General features: G+C 27.8%; 2 protein-coding genes across 7 annotated transcripts in view; one reads left to right on the top strand and one right to left on the bottom strand.

Annotated features, from left to right (window-relative positions):
• LOC107442795 (uncharacterized) overlaps positions 1-684 on the bottom strand; it is a 34,942-nt gene extending 34,258 nt beyond the window's left edge. For 4 of the 6 annotated variants that reach the window (XM_071185353.2, XM_071185354.2, XM_071185350.2 and 1 more), the window contains exons 1-2: positions 364-495; positions 215-279 (exon numbers count right to left, since the gene is read on the bottom strand). The gene's annotated coding sequence lies outside the window, so the exon portion shown is untranslated. Of the gene's footprint in view, positions 1-214 lie in introns of all 6 variants that reach the window. The other 2 variants (XM_071185349.2, XM_071185351.2) reach the window with 1 other exon arrangement.
• Positions 685-696: 12 nt separating this feature from the next.
• On the top strand, positions 697-7,233 carry LOC107442796 (uncharacterized). The gene is made up of 2 exons (XM_016056444.4): positions 697-2,513; positions 6,290-7,233. Exon 1 carries the CDS (start codon positions 1,088-1,090, stop codon positions 2,504-2,506), a length of 1,419 nt encoding a protein of 472 aa, XP_015911930.1. The 5' UTR covers positions 697-1,087; the 3' UTR covers positions 2,507-2,513; positions 6,290-7,233.
• The last annotated feature ends 10,448 nt before the right edge of the window (positions 7,234-17,681 follow it).

Below are 17,681 nucleotides of genomic sequence, written 5' to 3'. Positions count from 1 at the left end.
CCGGATTATTAAGAGACTAAATATTTGTGATCAAAGTTATTAAAAAAAAAAGAAAGCAACCTTTCAACTAAAGTATACTAGTATGCCAAAATTAACTGCTAACACTAACTCAAGTATCATCTTAGCTTATACTAAATAACATGGATTAAGCTAGTTTAAGATTCAAATCTATCACCAAATAGGAAGTTTTAACATAAGTCAAAATTATACATACCTAAAATGACAATATGAAACGGATACAAAATCCAGATTCTATCTGAATGAAATCTGTACACATATCTAAGTTTTGAGATATAACTATTTAAATTAGTAGTTAGAAACTCTGAAATAATAATAAAGCTATAAATATTTTAAATTAATCACCTCGTAAAACGTTAGAAAACATATATTTAAATTGTAAATAGCCCTAACAACATAGAACGATAGTGGTATTTACGTCCATAGCCATGAAGACATAACCACATAACATTAATTCGGTGATCGTTTCACATAAGCACTTCAACTTGTATTCCGAACTTAATTCTCTTCACTTCTGAATAGCTTTCAGTACACAAACTGCAACTCGTTGTTGTTCGTTAATGGTAATAAATTTCTACGAATTGCACAGGAGAGATGAAACTTCTAAGTTCAAAAGATTCAATGGGGAGTCTCAGTATAACATTCTAAAAGAGTCTCATCTGTGGAGATGAAAGCTATAAGTCGCACGGTGTTTTTGTTTATTTATATTTTATTGTCATTCGCCATATTTGTTACATAATCTCTACTTTTTCTTCCATATGTGAATCAGATTCATAATTCTTCTCATATTTTATACATTTATTCTTATTTCAGTTAGATTTTACGTTCAAGGGCACTTCTCAAGTATTTTCTGCGAACCGAGTAGATGAAAGCAAATTTTTTTAATTAACACCTCGTTCTATGTCAGAAGTTAATACCAAATGCAATTAAAGCGCAGTTCAGATTTCGGTAATTAATATATATTTGATTACTAATTAAGCCAAGTGTCAAGCAAGAAAAAAATCATCCTGTATAAATTAAAGGGTACTGACGCATAATGGACTGTTAGAATATTGTTAAACGAAACATCATGCAGATCATTGTTGAACCATCACTCCAAGATCTAATTCTTAGAAAAATAGCAGTTTTTCTGTGGAACCGAAGAAATGTTAAATCTAAAATACTTGATTTTGTAAAAAAAGATATTAAGGCTGCAGATTTTAAATATGAATGGCGTAGTTTGGAAATTGAAACAAAGGCGAATGCTTCATCTTTAGATTTACCCGAACGAACGCTAAAAAAACTATTGTTTGTAATAAAGCCAATCGGCCTCCAGATAAAAGATTGGGTCACTTCAGAAGAAGGTTGTCTTTTTGTTTCAAAACAGGAGTTGGACTTGACAGAAATTGCCTGGACTCACTTAGGAATAGTTGATCGTCAAAAACAGGTCGCTACCCTCATGAAAGACAAGACCATTGATATAGCTCGAAGATTCAAGTTGGCATGCAAGTTTTGTTTGAACACTGAGTTACGAAATTTATGGAAAAGGATGGGTGCTCGTAAGAAAAAAGACTACCTATATGAGTGCAACGGATATAGTAAAATGGATATGTTAGTTAGATATTGGACGCTGATGACTTCTGGACGATTTTTAGTTTCAGACATGCATAGTTTTACCATAAATCAAGTTATGTTTGAACATGTTCAGTATTCCAAAAACGTAAAAAACATGGCCTATTTTTGGGCTAAGATGACTCTCATCCAAAGGCGAGAAACCTTTTTAAATTTTTTTATGAATAAAGAAGTACTGCAAAACTATTCGGATGGATTTTGTTTTTTACTCACCGACTCCGAAGAAGAACTGAATTGGGAAGTTTTTGAAAAATTCCCTTTGCAAACTATGTTGTGTTTTTTATGTTGGCCTTTACAACTCTACTTCATTGAGAGTGCAAAGCATATAGTTCCTTTTCTTTCCGGACCTCATTACGGTATCATACTGAACAACATCATCAAACTCGATGGCTATGAGGAGATGCTTCGAGAGTTTTGGCTGACCGGATCCTTAGATCAGAGAAACTATGCTATAGATCATGTTCTGATGCATAGCAGCTTGATGATAGATCTTTTGGAATTTAACGATCAAGAATCACTTCTGCTGCTGGTGAGTGAGGCAACGCCGCAACAAAAGAGAAAACTTATATTTCCAGATGAGTTGGGTTTTATTCTGTGGGATGTTTTAGTGTACGAGAAACGATGGGATGCTCTTAAATATTTAATATTTATTTGTACAGAGGATAGAAATGTCTTGGAAGAATTTGTTACAGAATGTGTAGAATTGCCAAAGTGTGCCAATGACATGAACAGAATGAAGAAGTTTGGTTTTCTGTTGCAGACTCTTTGTTTAGAAGAAGAATATGTCAATTTTTTCCACAATCTGATTTTTGAATATGGAGGATATCCTATTGAAGAGCTTTCTGATTCGCCTCCAGCTAAAAAACGGTGCTCATAAAGTTAATGTAAGTCCATTGTCAACTTAGAAATAGAATTGACACCTTTATATATTGTTTTATTTCAGGGTTAGCAAGTTTTTTGACACAGGACGGTTTTTACCGGTTATTACCATGGTTTTTACCGTCATGTCAAAAAAAAAAACAGTTTTGGTAAAATTATGTTTTTATTTGAGTTTATCTGCTTATAATTTAAAATTAAATAATTTTGGGGCAATAAAATTAGAAAAAAAGTTGTTAAAAGATATTTAAGAACAGATTCTTGCATTTTCCCAACATGTTTATATCAAAACATACTATTTGAAGTAAAATATTAGGATAAACAAAATTTTCAACATTTCCAAGCATCACTTTGTTTGGCATATTAAACTACTGAACAATGTCAAGATTGATTACTTTCATTCATAAAATCTTGCTTTGAGAAACACATGTACACATAAAAAGAAAGCGTCATAAAATAAACTTTTCTTGTCATTTTTGTTTTCAATATTTTACACAGAAATGAGACATGAAAAAGCCTGGGAAATCCTTTTTGAGTTCCCTTGCAACATTGAAATAACCTTTTGTTATCATTATCCTCAATGACATGCTTCCATTGAAAGAATCTTCTCGAATTTTGAACTCATCCATACTAAACTCAGAAATCGACTGGGCAAAGAAAAATGCGCAAAATTGCTATCGTATGCTTCGGCACAGTGACCCCGACTACTGAACATGTAATTTTGTTTGTAATTAAGTTTTGCTTAATGTGCTTTTTCAACTGAATAAAAGCTTTTAACTTGACAAAATAGGAGTAATTCTTGACTTAGAGTTTGTTAGTAGTTACAAGTTTTGAAAACTTATTTCTAATATTTAAGAAATGCCAAATTTTAAATTCTTCTTTTTAGTTCTTGAATTTATTAATAGTTTCAAGCTTTTTTGTTTGTTTGTTTATTTCTGACAATTAAAAAGTGCAAAATTTTGAATCATTTTCAAATCAAGCTATAATGATAAAAGTAAGTATCACTATTTTCAATAAGTATATTACAATATTACTGTATGAATGTATATCCTTCTATAAGGATACATATGTATATAGTTACAAAATCAATAGCAATCATTTACAACATTCATTTATAAAGGCAATTATGTGAAAATAATATATTGTCCGCAATATGCCATAAATGAAAGAAAACAGTAGGTTTTTGACAGTTTTTACTGATAAAAACACGGTTTTTACCACTGTCATGTCAAAAACCAGTTTTTGACGCCGAAGACCCAACCCTGTTTTATTTAAAATCAAGATTGGTATGATTTAAATCTCTTTGTTATTTTTGAAATAGAAAATCATAAGCCTAAATTAGTTTTATATATGTTTAAGTCTCGCAATTAGGACTGGGCGATATTAGAAATTATATATCGTGATGCATCGTCAGTTTTGCATAGCGATGTATCGCGATATATAGTATTTTTGAATTTCATTTACTTGTAAGGCACAGAAAGTCAGATTTCTATCAAAACTTCATACTCAGATTGATTTAAATCAATTTATAAATTTAAAGATATATATGTTTTGCTTAAGAAAGATATTAAATAAATTGACTACAATGTACAAATCTTACTTAAAATATTTATTGAACTGTTGGTTTAGAAATTCATAATACGCGTAAAACAAAGTGTTAAAAGCTTTTTTTAAAGCGTTTTTTGCAAATTAATATTTTCTTGTACTATTATGCATAAATAATTACATAATTATTAAGTTTGATCGTAATGTTCAATTTCTAAATGAAACGTTAAAAATTATTTGTATGTTTAAAACAAAGTGCTAAATAAATTTTAGAAAAAAAACGCTTTTAAAACACTATTTTTTATTATCATTTCAGTTATTATAGTTCATTTACATCACACTAGAGCTGCACAATGGGCTATTGGCGACGGTTTGGGAAACATCCCTGAGGATGATCCGAAGACATACCATCACAATTTTAATCCTCTGCAGGTGGGATGGCACCCCCGCTTCGGTAGCACGGCGACCTGCACGCGAAGTCGAGCAGTTTAACGAGGACCAATACCGCACACCCTCGGTCCCTACGCAGACTGATCCAGGTGGTCACTCACCCGCACTGACCTCAGCCAGTGATGCTTGACTTCGGTGATCTGCAGGGAACCGTGTCTTAACGATCCGTCCGCTGCGGGACCTTATCATTTCAGATAAATAATTAAATTAAATAATGACCGAATTATGTACGAAAAACAAAGTAAGATTTAATTTCTTAAAAATAAAAAAACTGTGATATTCGATAACATATTTAGCTAATTAACAAATAACATGAAAAGAATATTTTTTTGAAAAAATTATTATACTCTCTAATAAAACGAAGTGCTAAATGATTTAAAAAAATGAATAAAATATGCAAATCTTTCAAATTTTTTTTGTATAAACAAAGTTGATTGACTTATGTCCAAATTACAAAAATAAATTTTGTTTTAACTTTATTTCTAAAAATAAAAACAAGATATATAAATTTAAAATCAGTAATAAAAACACATTAAATTATTAGAAGTTTCATCCAAAAAGTTTTTAATAAATTAAAAGAAAGTAAAAAAATAACCTAACAAATTCAATTCTTTATGGGCGCCTAAATTAGATTGCCGATAATTTTCACATTTAAAAATAAAAAGTTTTTTTAAAAAAAAAAACTTATCTAATTAATGAAGAAACTCTTCTTTATATATTCTTTTCAATAATAGATTGCCTTCTTTACAAGGTAACATCGGCGATCACGAAGTTAATCCCACTGAAAATAATCTACAAGAAAAGTCGCGACAAAGAAAAAAAAAGCTAAGAGGTGCGAAATGGAACATGCGATATAACGATATGTGTTCTCAAACTCCGATTCTGATTCTACAGCTCACCATTCAAGGCCATTTCAACATAACGAAAGAACATCGTCTTTCACAGCGCAAGTCGACATCGGAACGTCAGAGAAGAGTCTTATCTTGTTATCTTATTTCCTTGCGTGTCTTATATCGCTATATCGTTTTGCGCTCGTTGTCTTTACTCCACGGCTTAAATCAGATTTCTTATGCATTGCCTTGAATGAAGGTCGCTGTATCGTCTTGCCGATATATGCGTTAAATCGATATGTCTCGATACATCGATTTATAGCCCAGTCCTACTCGCAATATATTTTTTTTCTGTCTAATTTCATTGCTATTGGAGGTTTTATTCGGGTAATAGAAAGGAAAAAAGTAAAAAAACTAAAGATTTTCTAATGGATCAAAAAAGACCTTCAAGGTTTGAGAAATTCTAGGCAATGAGCTAAATTTAAAGAACGAAAAGAAAAAAAGTCACAGAAGGAACCTATATTAAAAATTACAATTTATATCCACTCGAGAGTAGTTCATTGTATTTTATTTATTTATTGTATTCTTGGAAATAAAAAAAACGATGACAAAGGCAGTTAGATGTCTTGGCAATTGTAGTTATAACAAATGGGTACCTATGTCAGATTATCGCTCGCTGTTATCAGCTTTGTAGTTTTAACAAAGTTTTGGAAAATTTCTGTGGCATAATCTGTTCTTGTCAGTTACAGTTGTAAGGTGCCAAATGGATTTTAAACTGGCAAGCATTAATTATGCTGTTAATTATTATGTATACTGTATTTGTACTTTTATTTGCATTTTATTGCCTTATGTGATTGTAATGCATTCAATCTATGTTACAAAATTTCAAACTGAAATCAATTTTTTAAAAACTATGTTCTAATTATTGTTTTTTTTTTTTTTTTTGCGATTATTTTTAGGTTTGTATGGAGAATGTGCTTTGAGCTTAATTTAGATTAGCGAATTTTATCTAGTGAGTCAGAATGAAGAAAGAAAACTTTCGTAACTAAATTTTAATATATTCTTAACTATTCGGATTAAACGTTGCAAAAAAATGTTGATTATGGACCATATTTGTGTAAGAAAAGATTCCTAAACGGTGACAGTGAATAACTCTTATAATATGACACGTTAATGTTTGATTTATTCGGAAGTCGATGGAGCTCTAGTTCGATGGGCAAAATTGCATTTTGTTGAAATCCAGAAGAAGAAAAACAGAAATTGATTGATGAACACTAAAAGAAAATAGATGAACACTGTGCAACATTATAAATGAAGTTTTATTAATCGAAAAAAAGATTAATTTGTGTTCAAGTTATTTTTTAAGTCTAATATTTTTCTCAAAGTTTTTGTATTTGAATATAATTTGCTATTTTGTCCAGTGAAATTGTTCTTGTCAACTTTCAAGCATCTTAAATTTGTAAAAAATCTTTTATCTGTTGATGTTTTTATATGAATTTTTTTTTTTGTTTCGTAACTTAAATATATAATGCTGCAACTGGATTAAGTAATGATGTGAAGTTGATGTCAATTGTTTAACACAATGAATATCTACTATGCGAACGCTATTTCATTGTTTATCTTTTAAACTCTGATGGTACTGTTGATTGGGAATTCTTATCTTCTCTCTTTTGTGATACAGTTTGTGATGGTTATATGTAGTAATCTGTAGCAAATATGATACATTGATGTTATGGTGCATATAAAATAAATTGAGGGTTTTTTAATATAAAGTTAACTTTTGAGCTTTATTAGCTCAAGATTTTTGTAAATAAGTTAATTTGGAAGAAATTCTGTTTTTCATTGTTTGGAGGCAGGGATGGCAGTGGGGAAAAAAAACTAACAAAAATCATTTTGGACAAAATAGGTTATTTTTCCTAACCTAAGTTTAAGGAATAGAAAAAAAATTTCAAAAAGAATTATCAAATATTGATTACAATCTAGTTTAAATAATAATTTTCAAGCTATATAATACACCATTTTTTAATATGTGAAAACTAAAAAGCAACAGTTGGAAGTAAATAAAATTACTGAATTATTTTAAGAAATTAAAAAAATTGTGTTTTATTGCTATTTTACGTAATGTATTATAAAACCTAGTTTGTTTTATAATATAATTCTGTTAAGCATAAATATTCTAATCAACTCTTAAATACTATGATGTATTGATTTTGAAGCTCTTTGCAAAACTATAAAAAATATGAAATTAGCTGTTTTTTAAAACGATAAAAATTAACTTTTTTTTACTATATTCAATTTAATTTGTTTATTTCAGCTGTTCTTGTAAAATTTATTGCAAAACAATATATTTGTAATTTTTGGTTTCTTCCATTTCGTCCAATGTCTTCCTGGGTTCTGGAAAAAATTATTTTTTTCTAGACAAAATGTAAGCCCTGTTAGTGGGATATTATGAAGTCCTATGAGGTATAGTGGCAAATATGATAAAGCATTGTTAGACTTGAATATAATTTTTTTTTCTTTGCAGCATTGTTCTTTAATAATTTCTCTTAAGGGGTTTGCTTCAAATAAGTGAAACACAGCACTAAAACATGTTTAACAAGACCCTAAGCACCTTCATAACTGAGCAGTTTACTTTTGTTTCGTTTTAACCATAGTGAGCTGAAACATTTGTGCTGAAATAAATTGTGCTGTTAAATTTGGTGATCAAATATAAGGAAGAGCTTACTTGAAGAAGTGAGATATTAAAGGTTTCTACAATTCATCTGAAGTTTTTTTTTTCCTTTTAATAAAGAAATTCTTGAAGTTTCAAAAAATTTAAAATTATTCACTGAGAAATTTAAATTTTTTTTATAAAAAATGGGGTTTATTCACCAGGCTCTTGTGCATTTGACTACTTTTTCTAGGCTCTTTCATAGTGACCTTTCTTGTTTCTTTCTCCTCCCTTTTAGTTTTTCTTCGGGCATAAATCCTAGCACTCTTTGATTGTGTTATCTGGAACATGTATTGCTCTTGAGTAAATATCGAATGTACAATCTTAAATTGTACATTAGATCCAATCTTTATCTGTGGATTACTATAAAATCTTTTTTATTATTCATATACAGTTGAGTGCTAATTATCTCGACAAGTCGGGACTGAAATTAATCCGGTTAATGAAAATTCCAGATAATTAATCCACTTTAAAAAGTGCCTGGAACAATGTTTTTAAGGAACTTCCCTTCTGACTTTTATCAGGCTTATAATATCCGATGCAATTAATGTGGCAATGCCATATTCAAGTGCTTTGTTGTCACCCTACCACTATCTTTTAATATGTAATGATAGCACTTTCCATCCATGCACTATGTGTTTGGACATACCTACGAAACTTATTAAAGAAATATCTGTATTCTGGGATTCATTTCAAAAACAAATAAATTTGGAAATCTACTACTCCCTCTCTTAATTCGTGCAAAAAGAAGAATGTTGTTATTTTGCTGGAGTAATTGGTTGCATCATTGAAACTGGGCAGAACAAATGTGAGGGGTCTTTTTTTATATGTTACAAATGCCTCTTTCCTGAAACTGTAACACAGTTTTTCATTCAACTTCATTGAATCTAAAGATACATTGATTTCTGTGGAAATTAAAAAATTTTGATAAGCCAGTAAAAACGCAAGATCCATCAGCTACATGGCTATTCGATGCCAGAATAAAGGGCACCATTGATGAACATAACATAAAAACGACTTAATAAACATTAGTTTAAAAAAATTTATTAACTCATTGATTTTTTTTATTTGCAACTAATATGATAAATTGTGAATTACAATTTTGGTAATATTCAGTTTCTATACTTCGAAACCTTTATCAGTTGGCTTAAGAGAAATAAATTTTATTGAAAGTTCCTATGTACAGAAATATCTAATTTGTTACTTCTGGAAACTTTAAAATAAGAAAAAGATTTTAGTTTGTATATGAATAAAGAACAGTAACTTATAACGAAATTTAATCTCTAAGCGAATTAATAAAATTTGATGTTAGCTTGCCTAGATTTAAGAGCATTTTAAAGGACTTCAATATTTGTTTTCTGAAAAAAAAGTTTGTGAACTAAATTATATTGCTTTAAAAATTTATTTCTTATTTAATAAAAAAATTTATTATTTTTATACATAATAGTTCTGCAAAATATTATACTAATTTGCAGCAGAATAAAACTGTAACAGAAACTGAATGGTAGCAGATTGTTTAAATAAACTTATAAATATTTAACTTCATTTTTATCTTCTTAAAATGTATGTGTGTCAATGTATGTTTTGAAATTTCCCAAAAAAAATATAAAGGGGCTTAGAAAGAAGGAGTATTGTAAAATGTGTTTATAATTATGGATGTTTTTATGATATTCCCAATTTTGTTTTTTTTTTAATTTTTTCTTTCTACGCCACTTATAAAATTGTTATTTTTATGAACTGTGCATTTATTCTATTTTACCTTAGAGTAGTTTTATTTTTATTTTGTTGAAAAAAAATTTTTTTTCATTTTGTGTTGAATTGTGCAAATAACTTATACATTAAATATTTCAATATCAGTTATACATATTTGTAAACTTTTACATGTTTCATAAACTTTAAATGTTAATGTTTAAAATATTTTTGTAGCTATGTTTAGTGTATTATTATTTGTTGTTAAGTTTATATGTTTGCTGTTTTCTTTATGAAGAATATATAATATGTACGAAGATTATTTTTATCTGTAACAATGTTGCTTAGCTGTCAACTTTTCTAAAGTGTTCTTTTCTTTACTAAGATCTGAAAATTTCCTAAAATATAATTTTGATTAACAAGTAAATCTGAGAATGGATGAATAATGTAATCAAAATTATATTATTCATGCTTTTTTTATTTTTTATGATAAGGTTTTTTGATCTGCAAAAAGTAAAATTTCCATAATCTCCTTTGAGTAAATCAATAGAGAAGTTGATATGTATGTTTTTTTATGCTAAGATATAATACATTATAGCTCTTAAAAAGATGCTATACCAAAAGAGAAATTTTTCATGGCAAATTATCTCTTCTACTTAATTTAATGTATAGAAAAAGTAAGTACTGGTGAACCTAGAGTAAACATAGATGTGTCTTATACTGAAAAAGGTTTTCAAAACCTCAAAATGCCAATAAAACTATGGAAATATTGCACTGTGAATAAGTAATTGTGCAATAATTAATTGGCATTTTAATATTTAGAACTGCCACTCCCAATTTTTTTACCTGTGAAACCCTAAAAGATTTAATTTTTTTATGGCAAAAACTTGAAAAAAAAGAAAGAAAAAAAAACATTTTTTAGCAGGTGCAAATATCCTAACAAAAAAAAAAACATTACTTAGGTTTTTGTAGCAGGCAGTTGAATTCACAAGTCTGCAGTGGCAATGTTTTAATAACAGAAGTTTAAATTCAATAAAAATAAGCTGAATTATTGTTTTTGAAAGATAAATGTTATAAACAGTGAGAGAAAAAATAATTCTGTTTTCTTGAATTTGTTTATTTTATTTGGAATTCAAAATTCAAGTGGAAATACTGATTCCATAATTTCTAAATGTATATCCTTTTTGTAATTTGTTATATATATAGTAAATGGAAAAAATATATGCATAGAGTATCGATTGTTCAAGCTTCCCATAAATCTGAGCTAGTGAAAGAAAGAAAAAATCAGTCTTGCTCCAAAACAATGACCAACGCACACACAATGCGTGGAACTATTACTACGGTTGGTTTTACGGCAATTACTACTACTGAATGTTGAATGACAAATTTGCTAATTTAATACTGAAACATGTGAACAGTGTGTTTAAACAAAAAACATAAGACAATTATTTTAAAGTGCAATTAACCTGGTGCAGTAATATAATGAGCATTGTAACTTTGTCTAAGGCGGTAACTGTACCCTGGTCATCTTATGTAACTAAATTTTCTTTAAATATAATATATTTTTCAATTAAATACCGAAAATTAAAAACTGGTTTGTTCCCGTTTATTAAGTATTCGAAAGTTCGAGGTAGGCTTGCTCCCGTCCACCTCGAATTATCGAGACTCAACTGTATATTTTTAAATTTGCTATTTCTTTTTTTGTGTGTGGCATCTTTACACAAGGATTTTAATTAAAATAACACTAGGTAACATTAAACTCTGGATTATTGGTTATCTGCAAATCTAGGTTTAAAAAAATATTACTGGTAAAAAATCCTAACCCACGGAGCCCCTGTAACCTTTCCACAAAACCATGAACTATGCAGAACAGCGTTTGGGAACTACTGATTTAGAAAACATTTTTTCTACATTTAAGGCTTCAAGATTTACTCTAGGCTTGTCTGAATTCACTTTTCTCAAATAGTTCAAATTTTAAAATATTTACCAAAAAAGGTGAAACAGAATTTGGTATAAAAAGTTTCTCCCATGGTATAGTTTCTTTGCTTTATGTTATTTACTATGTGCAATTATTTTGCAAGATGTTTATAAAATTGGCCTCAATGTTTACTTTCATATTGTTTTTGTAATAGTTTGCAAGTGAATGTGTGAAAATGTTTTTTTTTTACTTTGCATATTTGTATTGTAAATCGCATTAATAAATATCATCAGCTGTTGTGGTGAATATTATGTGCAAAAAATTAAATAAACACTGATTATCATAGGCAGTCACAAGGAGAGGTCAAAAGAGTACACTCGCATCCCTTTCCAGAAAATTCAATAAACAAAAACTTATATTGTGCTTTTAAATATTATATTTTTTACTTTTAAACAATCTCAAATATATATATTTATATAATTCTTGTTACGCATCATTAAATAAATCCACTCTGATTCGTTATCTCATCACATGAGTTTTTTTTTTTTAAATTTTTATGCTATAATTATCTAATATTTCTTGCTATGGATGGTGTTTTCTACACTAGAGAACGCTGCAAGCTCGGGACTGCCTAAATTTCCGGGTTACAATTTCAGTTGTATTTTAAAGCCATTTGGCATCATTGTGCTTTGAGATTCTTGCAAACAATGTATTTGATTACTTATGTTTACGATGCTAACAATACTTGTTTACAATACTAAACAGCTTGCAACACAAACAAACAGTAATAAACTAATGGAAAGAGGCCAAATCAAGACTGCCAAAAAAGCGAGTTATTCAAAATCTAGCAACCATGTCACCTTTTTAAATAATAAATAACTAAAACAAATTTTCACTCCAAACTCCCCAGAATTACATAATAACATTAATATCTTATGAAATACGGCAGATTTGAGCTCAGAAATTATCTAATTTATTTCTTTTATTGAAAACAAAATTATCCGTTTGAAAACATCGCCTATCAGAATAACATGTAGTAAGCAGCTGCAAACTTCTTAACCGGAACTAGATTAGGTCCCGAGCCCAAGATTGTTATTGTTTACATTTCTATTGAAAACACCATCCATTAGATTTAATTTTAAAAAAAATTAAAATAGTACCGTAAATTCTTATTGATGTAACATTTTTTAAGATGTTTCTGACCAGTATTAAATTACTAATTCAGGAATAATGACATTATTAACACATTTAACTATTAATTTGGCAATTTCTTTTGAAAACTTCATTTTGTAGTAATAAAGTTTCAAAGTTTTTATTTATATACGATTTCTTTAAAATTCAATTTCTCAGGAACTATAATAAAATATTATTTTTTTCAAAAAATTATCTTAGGATAAACAAATTTTAAAAATAATTGTGTGCTAAAATGTTTTAATTTGCTTATAAAGTTCTCGAGATGTGGCTTAATACGCAAAAGTAGAATTCCCAGTATACTGGGATCATATTTCCCAGATTGCGGTTACCCCCTATATCAGGGCCGGATTAACCTATAGGCACACTAGGCACGTGCCTAGGGCCTACGAAAAACTTGGGAGAAAAAAATTTGTTGACAAAAATAGTTTAGCTTTAAAAACAACAAGTGTATTTTGCACAAAATTATGAAGATAAAAATATAGCATTTTACGGTAATAAATTATTTTGCAGAATCTTATCTAATATACAACTTTTTTGCGATTTTTGGATTCAACGAAATCTTGTATTATGCTGTCGAATTCCAAACTACGCAAAATGTCGGATTGAATAGACATAAGTGCGAGCGATGCCAAACGATCTTGATTCATTGTTGAAAGCAAATAATTTTTTATCAATTTTAATCTGAGGACCCCAAACCTCGCAGACCTCGCAACTCCCGAAGAGAGCGGTGAAGGGAATCCCAGCCCTCGAACAAAGGTTCGGACCCTCCCCCTAGGAAGTGACGTTTTGTATCGATAGTTATAAGAAAGTGACCAATGGCTTTTGTTTACCCTTTAATCGTTCTCCCTTCGCTTAGGGGTCGTGACCTCTATCCCAGAGTTTACAGTGTTCTTTCAGAAAGAGAATGTATTCTTCTTTCATTTTGACAGTTACATACATAGTCTAAAATAAATATCTACATATTTTAATCTTTGATCTTTCTTCAAGAATTTAATATGTAGTATTCGTTTTAAACTTGTTTGCATTATTGTATTTATTATTAGAGAATCGATTTACCTATAACTATTCTTACTAACAGTTTGCCAAAAAAAAGAAATATTCTTAAAATAAAAAATAACGTCCAATAATACAAATCCAATACATCTTTATTTATTACCTTTTCTAAAAATCATACTTTGAATGTTGTTTTAAATAAATGTAATTGAGTCAATTAGAAATTTTATCACTAGATTATGAAACTTTAGAAATTATATGTATATTATCGAGTGCTTTTAGATTTAAAGAACTAATGATTAATATTTAATTTCACAAAATTTTGCAATTTTCTATTTTTACTTATTTTATTATTTATAAAATTTTTATTATATTTATGATTACTTTATTACCTTCTATTATTTATAATTTTTTTTTATTATTATTTGCAATTGATAAAATGTGTAGCTTTATACTTTATAACACTAAAATCTTTTAATTTTAAAGCTACAATAAGTATCAAAATAACGCGCAATAAATAAACTTTAATAAATCGGTAGAATGCATGAAATAAACTTTAAACTAGCATTTTTTAAATAATTGTTAGTTTAAATAATCTTAAAAAAAATTTGCTTTACAATTTTAAAAGAAACTGCTTTTTCAATTTTTCACTTTCTTTTTTATAATTCCTCTTTTTTTTTTTTTTTTTCGCAATTGCAAACTTATACATTTTAATAATTGTAAGTTATTTTTTCAAGAAAAACATTATTTTCTTCTTTTTTATAATATTTTTTATAATAAATTACAATTCGCAACTCAAACAATGCAATATTTATTTTTCAAATTTAATAATTTATCTCTTTTTTGGAAATGGTATTTTCAATCGTTGTGTTATATTGAACTAGATTTGGAAAAAAATTCTCTGCAATGAATTTTTTGCCTTACATTACCCTCTTACATTAAACCCAACTCAGAAGACAAGGATGCCAAGTAGTTGTACTTTATTTAAGAATTTCATGCTAGAGTTATTAGTTACACAATTTCACTATTGTCGTTTTAACCATAATTGCAGTTCGTGATTTTTTTTATATCACAAATTCGTTTTTAAAGTTTAACTCGTTACAAGTATTTTTAATACTTTCAATTAAACACATTTTCAATTTCAAAATATTCTCAATTGTTTTTATATTTGAGGCTGGATTTTATTTTTTTCGCCTTATTACCATTGTGTATGTAAATAAATTATGAAAAAGTAATTCGGAAAAATATTTGTTTTAAGTGCCACATAAATTTGTAAGAGACTTTTTGAATTAGAATTAATTGCATCAATGAGGATAACTTAAAATATTATTCGAATAATACCAAAAAAAGATTAGTATAATAATTACCAATGAATACAGATAAAACAGAATATATTAGTTAATATTTAAAAATTAATAATACTTAGCAAATTATTAATACTTAACTAATATTTAAAAAAAAAATCTCAAAACAGAGAAAACAATTATGCTTGATTTTTTCTCTCCCTAAAATTTGTAATACTAACAATAAGTATTTTCAAAAATTCAAATGTCAAACAACAGCTTAAGAAATAACTAAAAAGTTTTCTTTAGTCTAGAATTTTTTTAGTACAATTTTTAAACAAAATATTTAAAACAACGTGATTTTTTTTAGAAATTGTTTAATGTTTATTTTAACAATTTTTTTTCATAAAATATTACATAATTTTTAAAAAACAAATTTTTGAGTATATTTCGATGTCATAATTATAAGACTAGAAATATAAACAATTTTTTCTTGGAATATTGAGAACAGGAAAATTAAGGAAAAAAATAATAAAAAAAGGTTTCTTAATTATGCATCTAAATTTAGCAGCAACTTTAAAACAATTAATTCAAAAACAATTTTATTAAAAAAGTTTTCTTTCTTTACATTCCGGTCTTTTTATTATGCTCTTATATGGAATCCAACTCAGAAGACAAGGGTGCCAAGTCATGAGAACTTTGTTAGAACTTTTGGGAGTTAGAACTTTTAGTTATACATTTCCCTTGTATGTACAGCAATGGAAAATGGTCTAGCCATAAGGATTATTCGTGATTTTATTTTATCACAAATTAGTGTTAGTAGTTTAGCTCGATGCAAATATCAACTAGTTTTTATTGCACACATTTTTAAGAACAAAATTTTCTCAATTGTTTTTCTGATTGACGCAGGATATTTTTTTCTTATGATTTACCATTCTGTATATAAATAAATTATGCTAAAGCAATTCAAAAAAAATTCTCTCTTTTTACACGCCGCAAAAATTTGAAAAAAGCTTTTTGAAGTAGAATTAATCGCATACATTAAGATAATTTAAAGAATTACTTGAATGAAAACATAATAACGCTAGTTTAATAATAACAAATAAATATTAGTGAATATCTTTAGAATAACTTAGCTGATACTTAATGGAGAATCTCAAAACAGAAAAGAGAATAATGCTTAAGTTTTTTTTCCACCCTAAAACTTATTACTTACCATTTCATTAAAGGAGTAATTATTTTAAAAAGATCAAATGTCAAACAGAAGATTAAGAAATAACTCTAAAACGCTTTTCTTATTCAATTGCTTTTTTATGGCTATTTCTAACAAAAAAAAATTTTTAAAAAGGTGATTTTAGAATTTTTTTAATCTTAATCTTAACAAATTTTATTCCTAAAAATAATAGATAATTTTTCAAAAAATAAATTGTCGAATATATTTTAGCATTATAGTAAGATATAAGAGTAAAAATATCTTTTTGTCTTAGAAAATAAAAGATGAAATTTTCGCATTTAAAGTATGAACAGAAAAATAAAAAAAATAATAAAAATGTTTCTTAATTATGCATCTAAATTTAACTGCAACTTAATAATAATTCAAAAACGATTATATCGAAAAAATTTCCGCTCTTCATATTCCATGCTTTTTATTACCCACTTCCCTTATGAAAAAATCGAGGTATAAATGAGGTATAAACGAGGTATATTTTAAAGGTATAAAGGAGGTTGTTGTTTAAATACGTCGTAAAGGTTGAAAAGGGTGCAAATAAATACCTCAAAATTAACCTCAAATATACCTTAAATATACCTCCAGAGGTATATATGTTTCAGCCTGAAGTATATTTTTTTACACTTGTGGAAGTATTTATTCAGCAACCTAAGGTGTGTCATTTCGCACTTCAGGTTATTATAAATCAACCACAGGTGTATTTTGTTCGACTTCAGGTAATTATTTTTCAACCTCAGGTATCTAATTTTATGCTTGTAGAGTTAGATAATTTTCATTTATTCAGTCATTAGATAATTTTCATTTATTTCAGTCTACCCATTTTAGTTTTATTTAATTTTCACTATTTTAAATTGCAAATAAATTTTTTTTACCGACGGAGGACTTAGTTCAGACTCTAAGGAAGATGGAGCTGTAGTAGTTTGATCCGTTTTTATTTATTTGTCGTCTTTTTAACCGACCTGTTCAAACGTCTTTTGAGAGATTTGTATTGAAAATCAGCAAACTTTTAGTTGGTGCTCCGTAAGTATATTATTATTATTACTATTTTCACTTTGGTTAAGTGATAAACTTATCTAAGACTAAGATTACATTAATTTTATATGAAAAAAAGCAAAAAGAATGTAAGTTTTGCTGTTGTGAACAAAAAGCCCATTCGTATTTAGTTCTAATAAAGCATAATAATATAATTTAGAACTTTGTTTATATTAAAATTAAGTAATTTTCAATGAATTTGAGTATATTATTTTAATTCTGCATTGATAAATTTATCATTAATAAGAAAATTTATAGGTTAAATATAAAATATGTTTATTTTACCTATTTTTTCAATTTTTAT

This window comes from Parasteatoda tepidariorum, chromosome 5, assembly GCF_982258835.1.
Source record: "Parasteatoda tepidariorum strain Cologne lab strain chromosome 5, Ptep-v5.0, whole genome shotgun sequence".
Taxonomy (NCBI): domain Eukaryota; kingdom Metazoa; phylum Arthropoda; class Arachnida; order Araneae; family Theridiidae; genus Parasteatoda; species Parasteatoda tepidariorum.
Note: the sequence above shows the minus strand (reverse complement) of the source record. Positions and strands in the feature narration are given on the sequence as shown.